Source organism: Xiphophorus hellerii, chromosome 19 (assembly GCF_003331165.1).
Source record: "Xiphophorus hellerii strain 12219 chromosome 19, Xiphophorus_hellerii-4.1, whole genome shotgun sequence".
NCBI classification, from domain to species: Eukaryota; Metazoa; Chordata; class Actinopteri; order Cyprinodontiformes; family Poeciliidae; genus Xiphophorus; species Xiphophorus hellerii.
In genome coordinates, this window is record NC_045690.1 from 19,463,997 (window position 1) to 19,486,565 (window position 22,569).

The 22,569-nt window shown below is 39.9% G+C and overlaps 1 protein-coding gene across 8 annotated transcripts in view; it reads left to right on the forward strand.

Annotated features, from left to right (window-relative positions):
* tnika (TRAF2 and NCK interacting kinase a) overlaps positions 1-22,569 on the forward strand; it is a 64,701-nt gene that overhangs the window by 18,126 nt on the left and 24,006 nt on the right. For all 8 annotated transcript variants that reach the window (XM_032546576.1, XM_032546578.1, XM_032546580.1 and 5 more), the window contains exons 3-10: positions 13,089-13,145; positions 13,935-14,060; positions 17,021-17,131; positions 18,374-18,464; positions 18,739-18,869; positions 18,984-19,038; positions 20,226-20,304; positions 20,420-20,595. In XM_032546576.1, coding sequence (XP_032402467.1) covers positions 13,089-13,145; positions 13,935-14,060; positions 17,021-17,131; positions 18,374-18,464; positions 18,739-18,869; positions 18,984-19,038; positions 20,226-20,304; positions 20,420-20,595 — 826 coding nt within the window. The remainder of the gene's footprint in view (positions 1-13,088; positions 13,146-13,934; positions 14,061-17,020; positions 17,132-18,373; positions 18,465-18,738; positions 18,870-18,983; positions 19,039-20,225; positions 20,305-20,419; positions 20,596-22,569) is intronic.

Genomic DNA, 22,569 nt, shown 5'->3' on the forward strand with positions numbered 1-22,569 from the left:
TTGGTCACATTACAGTCTGAAAAGCATGGCATGCATTGCAGTCAGCCCTTTTGAGTCAATGCATCTCAAACCACATTTAGCTACAGTTACATTTCTGAGCTCAAGTTCAGACAGATTAGCTGTCTGTGGACATTCATTTTTGAGTTCTTGCAAATGATGAATTTAAATTTAGGTCCTATATTTGACTAGGTCATTCGAGCACATGGATGTGCTTCAATCGAAACCATTCCATAAGCGTTCTGGCTGTAGGTGCCCTGCTGGAGGAAGAACTCCAGGCTCAAGAGTTCCTGTTCCATTCAGAACGGGAGTGCTTTGGGACGCCAGCTTCCTGTCTTGCTTAATGTTGATGTGCAAGACAGTTAACCGCTGGCTGTATACCAAAGTGCAGCATCTGAGGAGTTTTTTTTATTGTGTCAGTTCTCTTGTTGGAAGAGGTTAGGTTAGGTGACTGTGACTGTAACTGCGGTCTGAAAGTTTTGAGTTGCGTCTGTCACTAGAAAAGTACCACAGAACTACAGTCTCTTTGTCAACAAAAGTCACACACTTCAAAGAAGTGACAGAGCTTGATGTTCCCCTTTCTTTCCTCAAACTTAAACTCGTGTTGTACACATTTTTTGATATCAGACGCAACAGCGCCTGTGAAACCAAGGTATACCTTGATACCGGTAGCAGCCACAAGCTAGGCTAATGTTTTCCATTTGCCGTTCAGATCGACTGTCTTCATGTTATAGAGATCGTCTTGCTCCAACAAACTTGATTCAAAGAACTGGATTAATTTCTTAGTATAGTATGAAGTTCTGCTGGAACCTCTCAGTGGTATTGCAGCATTAAAACATGCAAAATATGCAAATCAGAGGCCAATAAAATAATGCACATCATTATTTAATGTTTGTTATTAAGTTTTACTAATTGATAAAATGCAATATTTTCATTAGAACTGTAACACTGACTTTTTAAGTAGCAAATTCGGTCATGAATGTGCATAATTTATGGTAATTACATCGCTCCTGAAATATCCTCTTAACCTAAGTGGTGCTCTACTTGAAATAAGAGCCAGCTAATATTACATAAACCCGAGGTAGTGTAATAAAAGGCCAACATGCAAACAAATGATGGATGCATTGTTATTAAAGGTAATAAAATTACTCTTAGAGGGTCTCAGCTGTGCAGGGTTATGATATGTTCTCATGTAAATACACAGTAATTCTTTTTGTTTCCTTTTTACAATGCAGTTGCTCGCTTGCAGAGGTTTACGTTGTGAATCCGTCATTGCTTCGTTCTCATTGTTTGCCTTCAGACACGCAGAGTTCAATCTCTGGAGTCCTTACAGATGAAGTGTGAACTTCAGAACCCCGACTGAGGTGGATGTTGCTCATTACGGTGGAAACAGCAGATGGGCTTGTTCTGTTCATGGATATATAGACACACTCACACCTGGCTGTGCGTTCATTAACCCACATCCATGCTGCGTGTTCCCCAAGGCCACGCGCCCCACTTACCCAGATGCCTCCCACCCATACCGGAGTCAATTAGCCATGCCTTGAACCAATAACAATCTCTTTTTCTTTGTTTTTGTTTTTTTTTTCTTCTAATTTTCTAGAGATGTACAGTACTATGAATTGAACTCCATCACAATATCACCGGTTGCAATATTACGATTACAAAGTACAGCTTGAATGCAGGATTTTGTGGAATATTATATTTCAAATGGCTTACATGTAAATATTTAATACTGTTAATATATTGGGTCTGTTGGACAGACTTTCACCACCCTTGATGCCCACAACTGGTGCATGTTTTTGTTGATAAGATGCTAAAGTTCACAAAAAGTGGTGGGAACATTATGACAAAGAAAAAGAAGGGAAGGCATAAAAAAGTGTTAGTTGTGAATATCGTCATTACAATACTTGGCAATAGTGCTGCAAGTTCATGCATTTCTTTCACCATTCAGTCTCATCATGTTGTCTTTATACAGTGTCTCCCCAGATGAACCTGGAACTCTCCAACTAATGCACATCATTAAGAACTGCTCTGCTGAGGCTTTCTTCTTTCTAGCTGAACAGATTATTGCCATTTGATATTTTATTCAATAACACGCATCAGTACTGAATCTCTCTATTATCCCTTATTGCCCCTGTAATCTCATTTTTTAGCCTCTTTTGTCTCTTGTTTTTGCTTCCCCTCCTTCCTTCTCTCTGCATTACCTGAAGTGCTTCTTCTACTTATGACTCCCATTCTTCTCCACAACCTTGTTCATCTTCCCCTCCTATCACTTTCTTACCTTCAGCATGCACAGTAAATCAGTTTGGCTGTTCATTTGACCTCTGGAGGTGCTGAAGCGTGATACCTCTGTGCTGAACCTGCCTGCTTGCTGCAACTCCCTCCGCCCCCCTTCCTGCTTTCTCCTCCTCCAACTCATGTAGCACTCCCTCATGTCAGGAAGCCCTGATTCTCTTTTTCTGACTCGGACCAGTCCCACTGTATGCTTCAGCGTCACAGAAAGGGTAGACTTTGTTTCCTTTTGAGAACTTGCAGGAAGTGTAATTTACAGCACTGACACATTGAGTCGGTAATCCAGTGCAAGTGTAAGCGATCATCGGTTTATCTATTTTCTAAATGGCCGTTAATCATACACCCCTCTGCCAACAATACAGGATATTTTTTTGCTTTCCAAACATTTTAATTCTAACGAAAAGTGCAGAAGTTTAAGCATCGTGTCAAAGGCTGCATAAGTTTGACCATAAAACGTCAAAACTGGACGAGGAACAAAGTCAGTTTTAGAAAACTGCAAGCACATATGACAGTTTAAACTTTGCTTAGATCAGAACTATATGATCCAAAATGTCTGATGCGCTCATCTGATCAGCACGAGGATCCGCCACCTTGCATGAACTGAAATGGGGCAACACTGCAATACTGATACTAGCAAACAACAGTTAGTGGTCATGTGGCTTCACCACTAAGAACGCGTTAGCTCATCCAGATTCAAACTAAAATATTTAATATTGGTCGTTTTAGTACCTTGAAGAATAGATTTCCCTGTCTGAAATCAAAATGAGCCTAAAATGTACCCAGTAAGAGTAACTTCTTTGTGACTTCTTTTTAAAAGACTATAGAGTTAGCATTCCTGTTTGAGAAAATGAAAGACTTTGTGCCAGTTTTTCATCTGTACTGACCTGTAAGATGGTCATAGAGCAAAGTTTGAAGAATGTATTAACCTGTGACCTCATTCTTTTGTTTAACTCCACTGCCTTCACTCCTTGCCTGCAGCAGACTTGTGTAACGTAAGAACTGAAGTTACGTAGGTGCGTAGACAATTTAGTAAAAATCTACTAGTTCTGATTGTTTGGACACAAGCTTTTCCCCTCTTAATTAATCGTTTTGTGTTAAGTTCTGTGTTCAAAATTGACAACAAAAGAGACTTTATCTGTGTACGTTTTTCAATTACTGGAAAAAGCGTCTTTATTAAATATGAGTTCTATTTTAGACACCAGATTCTGCAGCTGTTTTAATGGATTTAACAACACAGGTTACAGTGGGTCTGCTCATGCATGTGTGATTCACTTAATATAATCTGGATCACACTCAATAATACCCATCACAAATGGTCTTTGCGCACACTCATCCCGCAAGATTGGATCCAGTTAGTGCCAGTGTGTTTCCATCACATCAGGGATACATTATCATTTAGCTATTTTTGGATCTTACACTCACAGTATGTGTATCCACACTCGCCACTTAGCAAGCTTATAGTCTAGTCCAACTTTTTTTCTGTCCCAGAAATCTTTACTTACAATCAGAGTCATGCTTTTGTGTTGGTTACTTCTTTGTCTCAGCTTAAGCTAACTAGTGTGTGTTTTTGCCTATTTAGCACCCAGACCACTCTCCCTGAGCCCAGATTAGTCCGTTTTCTGATATTATTTTATTTTATGTGCTGGTTTGTTAGCATCTTTTTCTTTCAGCAGGGCTTAATGAGTGGCCAGGTTCCCCAGTGCAACATCCTTAGTTTGATATTTTTAATCTTTAATCATCTTTTCCTACCTTTTTCGATTTTTTATGTCTCTCTGCCTGCATATTGCCCCAGTTGTTAAAGCGTGTCTCCTACATTCTCTTTAGTCTCAGTCCCTCCTTTCGCCTCCCTCCTCATCTTTCAACGTGAGAGCTGCCGCGGGGTGCTTCTATATTTCCCAGATACTGCTGAAGTAGATTGGAATCGAGGCCTTTGCCATTTTTATTTACTGCTTCGCTGATTCTATTTGTGCATGTGCTGTTGGTATCGGTGCTTTTCGGCACGCACGGATGCTGAAACACTGCAGGTGTTTGAACTCCAGCGAGGTGTGTCGAGGAGTATTGCCTCTGTATTTCTTCGGAGTTCTGCGTTGTTGGTTAGCCATAAAAAGTGGCTTTTGTTGCGCGTCAAATGCTCCAATACCTTCAGCAACACCGTCTGCGATTGTAAACCGAGACTGAGGAAGCGGTGGTTGTCGTTATGAGTATTGGAGACTAAAAGATTAGTTCTCTGCAGTGCTTTGACATTAAAATGGCTGGAAATAAGTTTATTTGAGAGTAAACGTGTGCTACAGCTGTATGTATATCTGAGATCTGTCTGTAGAAGAGAACTCAAAAGTGGAGGTCGGAGACAGTTCCCTTAGCCCACTTCTCCCCCCTATAATGCATGGTGACGGGTCCTGTGGCAGGGCGGCGATTCCCAGACGTTCAGTCAGTTCCTGCTGTTTGTGAATGGCAGTGTGGATTACCAGAAGGGCACAGATTGGGATTACTGGGTGACCCATTTTCTTTTTTACAAAACAAGAGGAACACAATCGGGCACCCTGCTCCATTTTTAGAGGGCTTGCAGTAACATACCTTTTTTGGTTCTCTAGTGGTTCACAAATGTTTCAGCTCTCGATCCACAAAATAACAATAATAACGAGAGACTTAGACCGACACCGGTTGGAACCTACAAATGTTTCTACTATTCATGTCAATAGGACAAAATGACAAAACAACAACCGTTAGAGGTATGTGGATGTTGTTTTTTTGTTCGGCAGATAGCATTTTTAAAGAAATTGGAGCAGAAGTTGCTACATTTCAGACATTTTTTCTGGTTAAAATGACTGAGCAGATCCTTTCTCCTGTGGCTCCTGATATCTGGTAGCGGAGACATTTCAGATGGTTTCCATATTTTTTTTTACAGATCTGCTTTGAGTCACACACAGCCTCCAAAGAAGAGAAATTCCCCAGTACAAACGATGCTGGAGCGACCTTTCACAGGTTGGAGCTCATCCGTACACAGAGATAGGGTCTGATTTCCAATCTTAAACTTTAGGAGCAAACTTTACCATCATATTAGCAATTAGTCTGGCTGGTTTGTCTAATATTACAAAATAAGTAGTGGCTGTGTGTATTCTCTAGAGCAGTTTTCTCCTAGTCTGCTTTCCAATTCAAATATGCTATATAAATAAACTTAATAAATTGATTGATTGATATCTACACAGCAACTGGTACCTGTTGACAATTCTCTGGGGAAATCTGTGTTGACATCAAAATAACAGCAAATATCTTTCAAATTTAAATCTACCTCAAAAGACAGTTAATAATGTTATATATTTAGGTTTTTCCTCTTTTTGTTATGACAAGAATAACGTCAGCATTTTATATTTGGTTTGATTTCTGGAGATTATCTCAAGTATCCACATTTTTATTGAAGCGAGCCTGTAATGACTTCTGGAATCTGTTGACTGCACTGCTTGCAAAATGCAAGTTCTGAGCAGCGATAAGTTCTTCATACAATGTTTTTGGAAAAAAGGTTAACAGCGCTTTATAAGAAAACTAATAACCAAAATTCTCTGTCTTCGCCATTCCAAATGGCAAAGAAATGCATGCAACACGTGAAGTGGAAAACAAAACTTATCTGATGGAACTGTGGAAACACTCATAGGAAAGTATTTGTTCCTAGAAGGAAAAGTTTCCAATTAGGCAGCCAAACTGTCAAATGCTGCATGTGACCGTGTTCAACACGTAAACAGGTAGAGCAGCCTTTCACCACAGGAAGATGGTAAGCAGAAGTGCGAAGCCTCACAGATTACCGGTGCTTCTCTTGTAACAAGCAGAGTGAGCAGCACAGCGTTGCAAAGAAAAGTTTTCACAGTTTAAAGCACAGACTTTGTTTAGTGGTTTAAGTAGGTGTGATTTTTCATTGACAAAGCTATATTCAGAAAGTAATTTGAATTCATTTCCGGGCCGGCATTATACTTTGTTAGCACTTAAAACCGATTTTAGACTCCTCCAGTTGAGTACGCTCACATCTAAAAGATGAAATATGTGGATAAGAGAGATACCATGATTTGCAATCTTTACAATCATGGTGGTAATCTTTTAATTTACCACCATGTTTCTTTTGACTTGAAGTAATGTTAATGTTAATGTCTTGTAGTGGCCTCATGAGTTATAAAACTTATTCTGTTTCTACTAAAGAATCTAAAGATCAGCGAGATTGCAAGGAGGACTGCTAACCTCAGAGACTTGAAGCTCATCACCAACAATAAATTATCAAATACCAATGGAAACAATTATAAGTATGCAACCATAAGTCACCACGGTGGCTGGTCAACAAGTATAAGTGTCTGTTCCAATGACAATACAGAATTTGCCACTGATTATTGAGAAGGGTAGAAATACTTTTTCACATGTCTTGTTCAATTAAAACTGGTTTCCTTCGTCTTATTGTCTTTTGAGAGCTTTGGCAAGCTTACTCTTAAAGTTAAGCATCAGATTTATTATGAAACTCACTCTCTCTGCATTTCAGTGGTCCTAATTGACCTTGCATTAGGACATTTACTCTTTGCAGTGGGAAGTGAAGCCGGCTCCTCCACTCTTCACCCGGTGCCCTCTTCTTAACATAGACTCACAAATCAAGACAATAGTCACTTATACCCTTGTCCTTTTCTCTTTTGTGTATGTGTGCTTAAGGGTGCATATTAGTGACTTCATGTACGTATATTTAAGTGTCCTGCCCATTGTGATCTGGCGAGCAGGGACTGTTGCTAGGCTACAAGAGGAAGTGTCCTGCATAGTCAATGTGTCCAAGGGGGGTGTGGATGTAATTGACTTGGCAAGGGCAGTGATGCGAACACAGAGAAACAAAAATCTAAGCATTCTTTAAATGCCTTGTATTCCCAGTGTCAGAGACTCACTGATACTTTCGGGATCAAGATGTACACCGGCGGATTAAATTACACAAGCAGTCGCCAGGTCTGTCTCTGAGACTGACAGATTCCCTTTGCTGTGCAAAAGTGAATTTGTGCTTTGAACGTTCAGCAAACCGGCCTCAACAGAAGCTCCAAAAAGAATCACCACACACAGCGACTATTTCTTCAGCCTGAAATACACAGGCTAGGTGCTCTCACGGCATGCATCTTCAAACAGGCTACAAATACTTTTGTGGGTTTTTAGTTCTGCTTTGCAGAGACTTTTAATTAAATTCACATGCAGATGGTAATGACTGTAACAATATACACTTGTGATATTCTCACACCTTCTCTAGTAAAAGACAACTCAACAGATAGAGATGAGAGGATGCATGATCCAAAGTCGTAATGTCTGAACTACAATTAGTTTTCTGTCTACTACAGCAAATATGAGAATCTCATTAAGTGCAGGTTGCACTACTGAAGTAAAAGTGCTATTTATTTCCGTCTCAGGTTTTGAGAACTAATACATTTTTGTATTTGTCTACACACGCACACACAGAGTTGACTTATTTGGTTTTTGTAAAGCTACGACCTGACTATATCAGTTGTTCCCAAACTGTGGGGCGCGCCCCCTAAGGGGGGGGGGGGCACAGTGCCATTAGTTTAAGTCAAATTGATCTGAAGCAATATTATCACAACTACTTCATCAAAAGTTTAGTCTGGCAGCCTAAACATGGCTGGTCTCAGAGCTCCTTGTGGATGTGTCTGTGACTGCTGCTGTCACATTTGGTCAAAACATCAAGAACAGGAGAAAAGTGACTGTGAACATTTAAAGAATGATGTATCTTCATTTTAAAGGGCATCGTTACCGGAATAATGACCTTTATGGTATATTACATGGGGTTTCTTGTTTTGCTCTGAGTACATGCTAAGATCCACATGAGTGCATTGTGGTTTACAGAGTGCTTTAGATGCATTAGAGGAAGCAAAGTGGAGGGGATGCAACAAGCCTTCAGTTCGTGTCATATTCGCCTGCCGAGCTCAAAGCAGAATGCTGTTCCTCTGGCATTAACTTTCAGCTCAATCATGTTCTTGTAAGACCTGCTTTTCACAGGCCACTGGGCCATGCTGGGAGCCATGAAAGTGACGAAAGATGGAAAATACGAGGAGCGAAGAGAGGGGGGAAAAAAACGGGTGAGACGTTGTGAGATCTAATGAAAAGGCATAAAGAGGAGATTGTGGGGAGCTAAGAGGGTTTAGATAATGAGAGTGCAAATCAGAGGGACAAGAGAGGGAAGGAGAGCGAGGAAGAGAGGCAGAGGGGGGGAAATGTGGATCTAGGTCAGAGAAGCAACACTGTCAACGAACTAGTGGAGGAAAGGATGGGCTGGCCTGTGAGATTTAATGCTGATTGGTCTGAATGGGATAGATCAGAGCAAGTGGGCCATCCCTATGAGAAAACGCAAAAAGGATGACAGCATGAAGTGTGAAATCCATTTTATAATTCATTATTAGAGCTGCATCTATCTTCATTTCTTATTTAAGGAATCGCATAAATAAATGTATGACAATATATCCACAAGGAGCTTTTAGTATCTCAGGTTTTTGGTATCAGTGATTTGAAGACGTCCTCATTTAAGGGATGAAAATAGGCAAATTGAGGTTTAGTTTTAAAAATTATCACTAGGTAGAAGGATTTTTCAGTTTTGCATTTCCAAATGCACTTCCTGTTAACACTTGTTCTGCTGTCATTCCTGCTCCGTTGCTGTGTCACACCAACAGAAACACCTTGTGTGAGGTTGAGCTTGTGTGAGCAAAATCTACCAAAGCATCTTAATCAATTAACTGCTACTCTATTATTCTCATGTTGTTCCATTTTTATAGTTAGTATGTTGAGTTTACTAGTATCAAAAAGTCAGTAAATATACTAAAGGAGTGTTTTTCTTGTGTGTGTGTGTAGTACTGAGTCTGTAATTTTTTCCATTGCTCCAGCTGTTGCCAGTATCAAAGATCCTTTCTGAGCGTCGACGGCGTGACAATATTTCTCTGTGAATCTGTCTGGCCTGTTATTGAGAAGTAATTTTTTCTTCTACCCCACTCTGAAGAAGTTTGTCGAATTTTGCCCATTTTTAAATTAATCTGTTTGGAAAGACAAAGTACTGATGTTGAATTGAACTTTTTCAATTGTATGAATGACCTTCATACTAGAACCATGTCCAAGCGATTATCATCAGAGGAAGTTGTAGTTTGCTTAATGTTTTTTTCTACAATTGGTTATAGAGAAAGTTGCACCCCTGATTTACACTCAAACTCCCGAACACAACGTGTTGCTGTTAAGAAAATGTTACATGAATAGTAGCAAAGGACAAGTTAATAGAAAACCCCCTCTCCAAACCTGAAAATAAATAAATATGTATCTTCATATTAGAATCCATTTGGGTGGATGGTAGCTAAAGCAATTTGGTTGCTATTAATGCCATGTTATTGCTAACTCTACAAGAAAGCCATTTTCTATAAGGATCTAATAAACTCTTTAATTAAGTTTAAACAGCAAACTTGATTAAAGTGGTGTGTTTGCTACTGCCAAAATATGTGTCGAATCTGTTTTAGATGGTTGAGGATTATCAGTAAAATCTCTGGCTTGTAAGCAGTTGACAACTGCTGAAGGGCAGATTCCATCATCAAGACAAGCTGGCAGGTAGAGACGCATGGATACACAGAGAACAGGTTCAATGAAGCTCCCGACAGGTTGCCAAACATTTAATTGGCTCTGCCATTGACAATATAATGACAGATTTATTGAAAACCTTTAAAAAAATAAGGTGCAGGTATAATGGCTGCACAGAGGCAGCCACGCCAAGAAAGCAACAAATGCAACAACAAGAACATGGAGGACAAAGTCGGGTCACAACAACCCCAGTGATTAATGTCATTGTTACATAATGTTATCATAGTAAGGAGTGGCTACGTGTGTCTATTGGGAAGTCTGTATGGGGTCATTCGAAGATGTAGACTTATTTGTCCCTCTACATTTTTTGAAGAACTATTTCTGTAGATGGCAAGCTAGTTTGTGCATATGGAAAGGAACCTGTTCTTCTGATCTGAAAACTGTGATGTGTATTTGTATTTGTATTTACCCTCCTTATTTTTTCTTATTTAGAACCACCTTTGGCTTCAAATACAGGTTCAAGTTGTCCCACAAGGATGTAAATATTTGCCAATTTTGCTTTACAGAATAATTTGACACAAATACACTCATAAGAGAATTAATCATTTTGTATCTGTGAATATCAGGTTCGGAGTCTTGCCTCGTGTTCTTAATTGAATTTACATCAGGACATTGATTGGGCCATCCTTACATGTGATCTGAACTAACACATTATAGCTCTGGCTATGTTTAGGGTCGTCATAAAGCTGGAAAGTGAACATCCGCACCGGTTTCAAGTCTAAAATGGTTTCCCTTAGCTAGTTCCATCAGTCTTTCTGATGACTCTGATCGATTTTTCCTGTTTCTGTTGGGAAAAACTCCCCAAAACATCCAAACAGCCTGTCAACGTCACCTCAACCAAGCTTAAAGGTTTGCAGGGTGTATTCAGGATGACGTATAATACATTTTGTGCCACTAACAGCCAACAATTTAGACTTTTGTCTAATCTATTAGAGCAATGTCCTTCATGTTTGCTGTTTGACTTACATGGTAAACCGCTAATGGGACTTTTTATGGTTTTCCATCAGAAATAACTTTGTTCTTGCTACTCTTGCATAAGGACCTATTTTCTTAACAGATTATGGACTAAACGGTGCTCTGTAAAAGGCCCAAAGTGGCTATTATTACTTTAAATGGGGCTGAATGTACTGTGTGTGTGTGTGTTTTATACTGTGCAATAATTTTACTTCGCTTTACAATTATATACAGTCTTGTGTGTCACATTAAATCTTTATAAAATATTCAGATTTCTTAATGAGGCAAGATTTTTGCAGGGCACCATAACGCAGCTACATCATCCTCTTAAATTAACTGGCTTGGAAATGCTATTTTTGTGCACCCCAGTCTCATTTTCAAATTTGCAAATAAATTAGGAGGAAGCGGGCAAAGACAGCAGTGAAGATAACGATGAACAGACTGTGCTAATTTCTTTCTGATCCTCCTTTCCAAAACGGTCATTTAATAAGCCTGGATGACATTACTGCTCCTGGAGGAGAGATAGCGAGACACGAAGGGAGGACGGCTGTCAGCTGGTTCAGACAAATGAATTTTTAGCTTGCTCCGATAATATCCGTGTCTCATCCGTGTATCCGAAATGGTGAATGTTTGACACATTCACCATTTCCTGCTCCCTTGGTCGTACTTTGACCTAATCAGCCATCCTCTCACCTGCCTCTCCCCCTATCGCTTACATGTGTGGGATTTGTAAAGAGTTCTTCTTTCTGTGAGAACGATAGAAAGATAGGAAATCTTTTTTTTCTGCTTTCTGTGTGTCTGTAAGTGTTTGAGTTTCTGATTTGTAAGTGGCTCTAATTCTTTTGTTGGTTTTTGAACAAAGCCGGTCCTTGTGCTTGTGGAATTGGGGCAGTCTGATCCTAATGAGAAATCCCTGGTCAATCTTCCCAGCTCTTTCACTCGCACAAAATCCGAACTGTTTTGTTTTTTTTTGTGTTTGTTTTATTTTTTGATACTTGTGTGTGCGTGCACGTGTGGGCGTGTGTGTCTTTGTGTGAGAGCGGTTGATCAGTGTTCAGCCACCCAGTGGGGCTCAGTTTGCACGGTGAGCAGCAAAATTACCAATGTAAAAATCCAAGCTTTCTTTTAGCATTAAATCAGCAAATTTAACAGTGGATCTATATAGTGGGGACTTTTCTCTTTTTAAGTAAAAGTTGTGTGATCAATGAACACATTTCTCTCAAAGACTGTGAAAACACCCCATCAGGTTAAAACAATATGAGGTTCTCTCTGCAGCCAGTGTCAGCTATAACTTTTCACTGTAATTTGGCATCGTTGAGCTATGTCACATGTCCAGTCGATCAAAGTCTTTTTGATGTACTGTATAGGCAGCTAACGTATAATGCTAACTTGTTTATTATGAATTGAAATACACGTGTTCTTGCTTCCAGTCTGTTGCTGTGGATTTGTTTCTTTGTTGTCCGGTTGCTAAGTCACGCTACGTACTTCAGCTGGAGGGAATAACCAACAGTGGTTTTAGTATTTGTTTGTACTTTCTCCGTTAATCACAGCCACACATGCTCCATGTGCGAATGATCCCTTTGTTGATTTCCACCTTTCCTCCTGTTCTCCAGGCTCCTTGTTCACTTATTTCTTCAAGATATCCTTCCCCTTACAATACCCTTTGTTCCAGTTAATGTACTTTTTGTACAATATTGGAGAAGTTTTACTGCTAGGATTTTTGTGGTCAACTTTTTGTACACAGGTGGGACATGGGCCAGAATTAGATTCTCAAAATGTATCTGTTACTTGTTGTATATTGTATAGTGTGTGTGTGTTTTTGATACTTGCACTTTTGAAATACCTTACCAAGTCCAACGGGCAATCTATATTAACCACCTCAGTCACACAGCTGGAAACCTCAAGAGCTTCTTCTAGTCAAACATTAAGATAAGACAACTAAAAATCCATAAATCTTAAAGCATTCACTCTCATGTATGGGGATCCGTAATAATACTGTAGCTTGAAACTGCAATGGCAGTTAAATAGCACTTTGTGAGATAGATATCAGGTTGATTGAAAATTTTGTTCTGACCATCCTAAAGTGAAGCATGTTGTTTTTGTCCTCAGAAAACATTCAAATCAACTCATATTTCTTCTCTTTTCTGTCTTATCTCCCCCTCTGTTTTCTTTTTCATTCTATCTTCTCCTGCATCTTTCCTTCCTGCTACCAGGGTCGCCATATTAGAACAGGACAGTTGGCAGCCATCAAGGTCATGGATGTCGCTACGGTAAGACACACGAATACACACTCCCACATATTCATACGCAGAAAATCCATCTTGAGCTTTTAGACTAAAGTCAACCATACCATCTAATTAAGAGCGATGAGTCACCGCTTGTGCATGTGCGTAATGTGGAGGAGATGAAACGAGGACAGGCCCATCGCCATGGTAATATCAGTTGGAATGATTAGGAGACGAGTGTGGTCTCAGGCATGTCTGTAAAGCAGGAGGGAACCGCGGCTATTTTTAGAAATCCTCACACCCCACGCATCCCTGTTAGCACTCAGCTGCCGGCAAAACAATGAAGAATAAAAAAAACAGGAATTAACTACTGTGACATCCTATGAGTGAATAACGCAACAGAAGCCTTGGCAAACCTGCAGGATGTCGACTGCTTGAGCAGGAAATGAAAAGACTGTTTGCATTAAACTAGCACAAATAAATAAAAGAAATTACAACTAATTTTTTTTATACAAGAGGCTATAGACATTTTATCTAATTAACAACCACCATAACAACTTGTTTCAAACAACAGCTTCTGGCACTGTGACAGGATCCCCCTGGAAGTGGAAGTAATTAAAGAGTAATGTTGTTAGTGTGGATAATTTAGAGGCCAGCTGTGTGCACTAAAGCATTAGTTTGTATTCATGTATTTATTTTAAAGATTTAATAAGATTCAGCGTGATAATTAAAGATCAGTCGGATTAGTTTTGCTCCGTCAACAACCCGAGATGCGAGTACAGCGTCGGAAATGAAAGGTCTTAAGTTTTAAATATTATATTTCTGTTATTGCAGGACGAGGAGGAAGAGATCAAGTCTGAAATCAACATGCTGAAGAAGTACAGCAATCACAGGAACATCGCCACTTACTTTGGAGTATTCATCAAGAAACAGCCTCCTGGCATCGACGACCAGCTTTGGGTAGGACACCTTTTTTTAATGTAATGAATGTCATTTTTTAGTTCTAAGCTATTTTTATCACTTGTCAAACTCATTTTTTGGCAGCCCCGGTAAAGATGACTTGAAAGGATTAGAAGAAAGACAGTTTTCCCCCCCTGGACTGAAAAGCAATGGAAAAGCCTTTTTATTGAGTGGTGGAAGAGAAATCCCACATGAAGAAAAAATCTTTTAACAGAAGCGCAAGTGTCAGTATTTTGTGCGTTCCCTATTGCCAATAGGGCAACGCTTCATGTTTTCCTATTACATTTGAGGAAGTTGGAGTATACAGAAAAACGAAAAAAGATTTTCCTTGCTCTTTGCACAGTCTAGGTAGAGATCATCTAGTGTCTTGGGTCTTGTATTATATTTTCTTTTCTTTAGCTCCCCCCAGAGGTCCTCCAGATGTGGACATGAGGGGCTTTTCCACACAATAATCAATTGTGCTACATCAGATGTAGAGTGTTTGTTAACAAGCTCAATATTAGTCTCGTCTTAGTAAAGCACATGGTTCCAATTTAAATGATCAGACTTCTGCAAACTCTACAAGTTTATGTCTGTGACCGTCCTGCTCCCTCTTTGTTGTGGCAAGGTCAATGTTGGTCCTAATTTGGCCTTTTGCCCAGCAGCTAAAACAAATGGGTCTCTGTGTCACAGCAGAATGTCACTCTGATCAACAAAAAAAGTTACATTTTAGGTAAAGAAAATGCTTCAGTTGTATTTATCTTAAATTGTTTGGGATATCTTATAGCAGTAAGAAGTTTACTCCCCAGCATCAAATTATGCAATTTTTTTCACTTATACCTTTTAAGTCTCAAAAAAAAACCACATCGTACATAAAGAACCTGGATCTGCATCAGATCATATACTAACGTAATCTCTTCAGTAACTCTATTCTGTCCGGTCATGTTGTATTTCTCACAGTGCAGTGGCAGCACAAACTCATATGTGGACAAATAGATTCGCACTAAAAGAGCCAAACCTGCTCTCTGTATATTTCTCCCTGATAACAGTCACAAGTGCGTGTTGTTCTGTTCACACCTGCAAGTGTGTTGCTGTGCTGTGTCTTGGTAAATGCCCGCATCCTGGGCAAGAGCAGGTCGGCTGCTTCACGCGTACTGCTGCTCTTACTCTGAACAAGAGGGCCGATAAGAGGGGAGCTTGAAGCAGAGCCAGGATTCACAAACTGAACTTTGGTTCACCAGTCTCCATGGATGCAGCACAGAGATGAAAGAATACAAAGGGAAGGGGGGGCGTGTTTGGCTACTTTTTCTCTTGCGTATTTATTCCCTTTGTGAAGGTTGTTTCCTTTTTTATTAATTATACAAGTTTATTTCCTAAATGTGGTAGACAAGCATAGGTCAGTGTGTGATTCTCGTGGAACTCAGTTCACAGTATTCAAACAAAAAATGTTCAGTTATATCATGATATAACTGAATTGAAAAATAAATTCTTATTGTACGTTTCTTTTTTTTTTTTTTTTTTTACATATTTCAATTATTATTTTTATGTCAACCCCATTGAATAGTTAAAATACACAAATACATGAGACTTTCTCTAAAAATGCTTAGAACTGCCTATTTTAATAGTTTAAACACCAAGTATCCCTTAATATGCACAGTAGAAACCATCTTAGCCCTACCACAGAAGCCAACATCTGCGTTTGGGGTACAGCCGGCCAGCGTTGAGGAACGTGAACGTTCTTATATGATATTAGTCTATGTACCTTGGTGGATATCCTGCAGTGTGCTACTTGTAGCTTGGCGATTGTATTAACTCAATAAAAGTGATTATGGTAGACAGCTGACCGTCTGGGTACACCAACAGGTAGGGAGATGGCAGAGATGAATTACTCTGTGCTCAGTACAGCCGGAGAACGTTCCAGTCTCTTCAACGCTCTCTGGCTTCCCATTACAATGACTTTACATCAGATGACAAACATTTTCTAACACTTTTGACACAGTGTGATTTTCAAAAACTGGATCTCTTTATTTAGAATTTTCTTGAAACCAGCTCTTTTAAAAAACATCAATTTATATATATTTTTTGTCAGTTCTTCACACCGTTTAACTTGGCACATAAAGTGAATAAGATCCAAGTGAGGAAGACCTTTTTGCATAGTGAAAAGATCCCGTCACAGTCTGAATCAAGACATTATCCTGCTTCTGTTGCTGTATTTCGCTTATGGCTCCAATGAGGCAGCTTGTGCTTGCAGTTTATGTTTTCCCTGTGTGTGGAGAAAGCGGTTGTTCAGAGATACTTTTCAACCACACAAACATTAAGTAAGCTGTGCCGAACTTAATTATTCTATTTATCTGTCAGCTATGCGCATATTATCACATAATACTGTGTTGTTTTTTGGGGCGTAGGGAGCTGTAACTGTGACAGTCTAGAAAGCCAAGCTGGCTTGTACGCTGAGACCAATGTAGAACCAGCAGTTATACATCATGTATGTATCTGGGCTATTGATGGAAACCCACTGAGGCACTGTTGAACATGCAATCTATGACGGGGACAACCGCAATGCTGGCAGTCGAGTCTTTCATTCTTTCTAGCCAGTGAGCTAAAAATATTTTTCCAGCTTTCAAGCTACATAGTTGACAGCTTCAGGTTTCAATTTGCCTAGCAGATAAAAAAAGTACCTCAACTATAAAATGGTTGCTGTAAGTTGTTGGAAAACATGCCGACGCTTTTGCAGCAGTTCCATTTTGGCGCCAGCGCTGTAAGTTTCGAGTGGCTCGAGGAAATTGGTAATTAGTGTAATAAGCATATTTTAATAATTCCATTTGAAATCAATCTCTTGTGACTTGTTGTTTCTTGGTCTTGCTACCACCTGACGTTCTTTTACAGGTATTTCAGGCTCCTCTGGAACAATTCTCGACAAGGCTGCCTTCTTAAGCAGAGCAAACAATTAAAAAAGAAAAACCATGTCTTGTGTATTTTAGCTTGTCATGGAGTTCTGTGGAGCTGGCTCGGTGACAGACTTGATCAAAAACACCAAGGGCAACTCGCTAAAGGAGGACTGGAATGCTTACATCTGCAGAGAGATTCTCAGGGTGAGTTCCAAATCACACCTTGTACTTTTTTTAAGGGTAAATAAGCACCTCCCCCTACACCTGAAAGAATCACGACATTGTTTCAAAATCGCTCTTCACCGGTATTAATCACAGTTCAGTTGTGCTCTAGCATTTTTCTGTAAACCACGAATTGGGAGTTCTTATCATTGACGTCTTTACTAGAAAGATGTGAGTTCAGGCTGCATCTCTGTCTCTTTATTTGTCAGCAGTGCTCTGACAAATGGCTACATTGACAATTTCATGGTCCAACACACTTCAATCGTGGCTTTTAGAAAACTTAATAGCATACCGAAAATGTAATTAAATCATTTGATTCAGGTGTGCTGGACCAGGAATGCACCTAAAACCTGCAGGGCAATAGATCTCGAGAACTTAGTTTGGAGACCCATGCAGTAGATGGCGGAAAACTAGCACTGCAGGTCAGCCTGAGTGCGCCGTCCCCTCTGTGGAACACGGTTGTGGAAGCATTAGGCTGTGGGGACACTTTATTTTTTTGGCAATATCACAGTCAGTTGCATTTCACGGGAAGCTAGGAGGAGATAATTACAGAGAAATCCAGGAAGAAAACCTGTCAGAGGCAGCAAAAGACTTCAAGGTAGGTCCTTCCAACAGGACTGCAACCCTAAAACTGAATCCAGAAACACGATGAATAGCCCAGTCAGAGTCCAGGCCTTATTTTATTTGGGAAGTCGTCATCAAACCTTACTGTGCTTGAGCTGTTTTGCAAAGAATGGGCAAACATGTTGACATGTTCATATAGATAGATATTTTCCCTTCACCTTACAAAAATAAACATCCTTGTTTTGGTCTGTCACATGAAGTCCCAATAATATATTGAAGAGGTTGTGATATGATAAAGAGTGAAAAAGTTCAAGGTGTATGAATGTTTCTCAAGAAACTAACTGATACTGTCACATGTCAAATAGCTTTTTTGTGATACTTTATAAATTTTTCCATCTCTCTACACTTATCTTTTTTTAATGACACATTTGTGTCGTTGCATAGCTGTGTTTACTCAATTAATCACAGTTTTTTAGTGCGGAGATTCCTCTTGAAATGTAAAAAAAAGCCTCTGCAGGTCAGAGGCTTCAGGTCAGCCGAGGAGCAGCTTCGCCGGGGTTGCTGAAGGACACCTCCCTGTTTAACCCTGAGCTCTTTCTTGAATAATAATCACAACTTGGCTCCGTTTCCTTCATGGCTCATATCTGTCTGCATCCGCAGGGTCTGGCTCATCTACATCAGCACAAGGTCATCCACAGAGACATCAAAGGACAGAACGTGCTGCTGACTGAGAATGCCGAGGTCAAGCTAGGTGAGCCGGTTCCCTCCTACTTGACTAAATAGCTTTGCGTTTGGAGGATGTATGAGATTTCGTGCTTGCGTGACTTTTGTGGCTTTTCTTTCCATTCTCAGCTTAGTCATCTGTTTGTGGCTGTCACGCTGTTCAAGATGCAAAATGCTGAAGAAGGGAATCTCTCTGTCTTTTTCCTTAGATTTTATTGCTGTGTATTTTTAGATTGGTCGACATTATTCAGACAGATTTGGAGTCTTGTATTGAGGCTTTTTGTGTGTGTGTGTGTTTGCAGTGGATTTTGGCGTTTCGGCCCAGATGGACAGAACGGTGGGAAAGAGGAACACATTTATTGGGACACCGTACTGGATGGCGCCAGAGGTTATTGCCTGTGATGAAAACCCTGAAGCCACCTACGACTGCAAGGTAAAAACTGCCTTCATCTGAAGATGCCTTATACATACACACACACACACACCAATATATATACTGTATATTTTGAGATTTTGATCGCCCTGATGTATGCTTCCTTCATTGCAGAGTGATTTATGGTCCCTGGGGATCACAGCGATAGAGATGGCTGAAGGAGCGCCTCGTAAGTGCCCAATCAATACCCTACATCTCTATTGCTGTTATTTTCTTACGGCTTCAGTGGGATATTTTAATCAAGAGGCAGATTGTTTGCTCGAATGCATAATGCTATCGATGGAAAAAGGCTTGGATAAAGAATTAGCTGTCAGATATTTGGACTGATGTCTGTTCTACCTTTTTGAATTCATGTTTTCATTTCTCAGAGGTGCACAGTTGTTAAAATTGGCGACATTTGTTTTCACTTTGGTACAGCTGAGGCATGTCCCATGCTGGATGTTTTATTCCCATTAAACATCTGAGCCAGTTAAGATTGGATCCATTTTGTCTTGACTGGGACAGCAGCCAAAAAGAGTTTCCTCAGAACAAACTGATGGCTTTAAGGTTTGTGGCAGTGGTACAAACCTATATTTGTTTACAGCAAAATAGCTCACACCTGCTAAAATATTATTCAGTGAATATTATGCATTTTTTTGTTATACTGCGGTACATCTATAATAAACTCGTCATCCGAAAACATTTCATTAGTTTGATTTTTTTTTTTACTCATAGACGCACATATGGAGAATAATAGCATACTGGTGTGAGGGTTAACCGTCACTTTGTACTTTTTGTACTGATTTACCAGTCAGTTTCTATCAAATACATGTATTGGGGAAACACCAACACCAAAAGCTTTGCGGGGATATACAGTATATCGACAGCTGAGAGCAGATCACGTGAGCGGGAGCTGCAGGAGCAGTCTCTCCTTCAATGTGAATATCATTACAAAGATGTAAAACTTTTTTATTGAGAGGCAACACCCAGGTTCCCTGGGGGTTCGGCAGACATAAAATACAGCAAGCAGCAGCCATCATGTCTAGCAAAGCCAGTGATTCTGACACTGATCCACCTCAAAATAAAAGCTTCCCTGTATTTTTCACTCAGTGAGTCAAACAAATTAAAAATGGTTGAATGTGTAGACATGCTAGGAGATTTAAAAAAACACAAGTGTTGCATACATTTGGTTTGAATTCTCTATTTGATTTATGAAAGAACACAGAGACAAGGGCGCGTTTGGGTAAAATGAATTAACTCTTTGTATCAATAGCTTATGCGTGCCTGTTGGCTTTTCATGTGCATCGTGATAACATCTGTTATAATAAAATCTGAAGAACAAGTCACGCTTAATTTCCCCATCGTTTGCCTCCTTAGCGCTGTGTGATATGCACCCAATGAGAGCCCTTTTCCTCATTCCACGCAACCCAGCCCCCAGACTCAAATCAAAGAAATGGTGAGTGTGAATTATATATATGTTTATATCTGTATGTCTGTTGGCAATTCTGAGCAAGACAAAACACAGAAATTAGTTAGAATTTCAGTTCTGACGTGGATGTATTGGATTTTAGGTCAAGGAAGTTCCAGTCATTCATTGAAAACACTCTGGTGAAGAGCCACAGCCACAGGCCCAGCACAGAACAGCTCCTCTTGCATCCCTTCATCACAGAGCTTCCCAACGAGAGACACCTCCGCATCCAGCTGAAGGACCACATCGACCGCACGAAGAAGAAGCGAGGAGAGAGGGGTGAGGAACGACTCCCGCTGTAATGTCTAGATGCGTCACAAAATAGTTGGGATTCAGATGTTGTAAAAGGCTGGAGGTGGGTGACATTTAAAAGAGAATTAGAGTGTTGGCTAGGAATTGATTGCAGACATCAAGAGCATGAATATTTTATTATTGTGGGGCCATAAATGATGCCTTTGAGTCCTTCTTTTTCATTTTAGTAAGTTTCTGAGAAATGCGAAATTCTGGCTGGATATTTCATCAGTGTTATCATAATCGTTAGAGGTATTGGTGAGTTTAGTTGGCTAGCATTCTCCTAATCTATGAGATTAAACTCTTCTCACCGTGGAGAGATAGATTATTGTTTTTATTTTTATTTTTTTTTAAACTGATGGTACAGATATAATCTTAATAGGTCACTAAAGTTTTAAATCCAGCTCATAAATCTGAGTGGATCACTGCAAGAAGTTGTTTATATGTGGCAGGTTCAACACCTGTTTTTTTTGTTTTGACAAAGTGACTGCCAACACGCAGAACCTTTGCCAGAGGGAAATGCATTCCAAGAGCACAATAAGCTTAAACATTCTTCAAAAACCACATAAGTTGTTGTTGAGAAGGCCAATTATAGCCTTGCACACAATCCCATTGCAATTCACTTGGCAGCAAGAGATACAAGTCACAGATATGTGTGTGAAGCTAATCTTACATAAGCTCAAAGTAGAGAAAAGCCCCACCTTAACCGCTCCGAGGAACAACGTTCCACTGGGGGTTTTATATAAAACCACCCTGCCAGTGTTTTAGTCTGTGAATGTCTCCAGATGACACGCTGTCACACCCTGAGAACAGGTACATGTGGATCTGTAGTGAGGAAGAGCTCTGCACTTTCAATGACCATTTATGCCTTAAAGCCCCTTTTGGACTGAAAGAGCTCTCCAGCTAATGTTCTCCACCTCGCTACACCCGTTAAAACTTCAATTTACGCTCTTATTCAAAAGAGCTCAGGAAAAAAAAAAAAAGAGAGAAAAAGAAAAGTGCCTCGGACAAATGAGAATGTGGGAATGCCGACGCCGGTAATGAGCCGGGGTGATTCAAGTGGAACGTCTACGGCACGAAACGAAATGGGTTTCCTCTCTTGCTGTTGTTACATTTTCTCACCTTCTTATCGCTCAAACCCCTTCAGATTTTCATGTTTTGGTAATATTACAACCACAAACTTTAACTTATTTTATCGGAGTGCTATGTGATAGACCGGCACAAAGTAGAGCATTGTGAAATGGAACTAAATGTATAAATGGTTCTCATTAGAGCTTTATGTCCCTGAAATGTTTGTCTGTTCTTTTTTGCAAAATATCTCAAGCTCAGTCAGAGTGGATTGAACTCCACTTTTCAAGTCTTGCTGCAGTTTCTCGATTGAATTCAGTTGGTTTACTTTGGGTAATTTTAATAACTGAATGTGTGTTGATGTAAACCTGTCGGGGAAATTCTGCCCTAGCATGCGTGTATTCTGTCCCCTTCATTGTTTGCAGCAAACTTTAAATTTAGCTTTTTTTCCCCCCAACAAATACTTTCTGTCAAATTTTAGAATATCATAGTGGATAACAATAGTTGTTTTATGGAGAGATTTTCCCTTCCAGACCCCCGGGTCTCCGCGGCGCTTCCAGAGTGGAAGCTCCTTTTTGTCCTTTTGGCTGCATCCCCGATTAATGCGCCACTTAAACCTCACTTCAAACCTTTCAAGTATCTCTGACCTGTCTGATTTAACAGATTCACGCTTTTGGTGTCTGCAATCAATTTCTTAAGAGTACTAAACATTATATTCAGCAATCTCAGTAGTTATACTGAGATAAAATTATTCAATTGTGAATTAGACGACTTCTAAAGACAATTGGGTCTTTATTAGAGGTATCAGAGTGCGTAGGGGTGTGGATACAAATGCCTGCCACACTTTTACATTTTTTTAATGTAAAAATTCATTTCTGCTCATTCGTACAATGA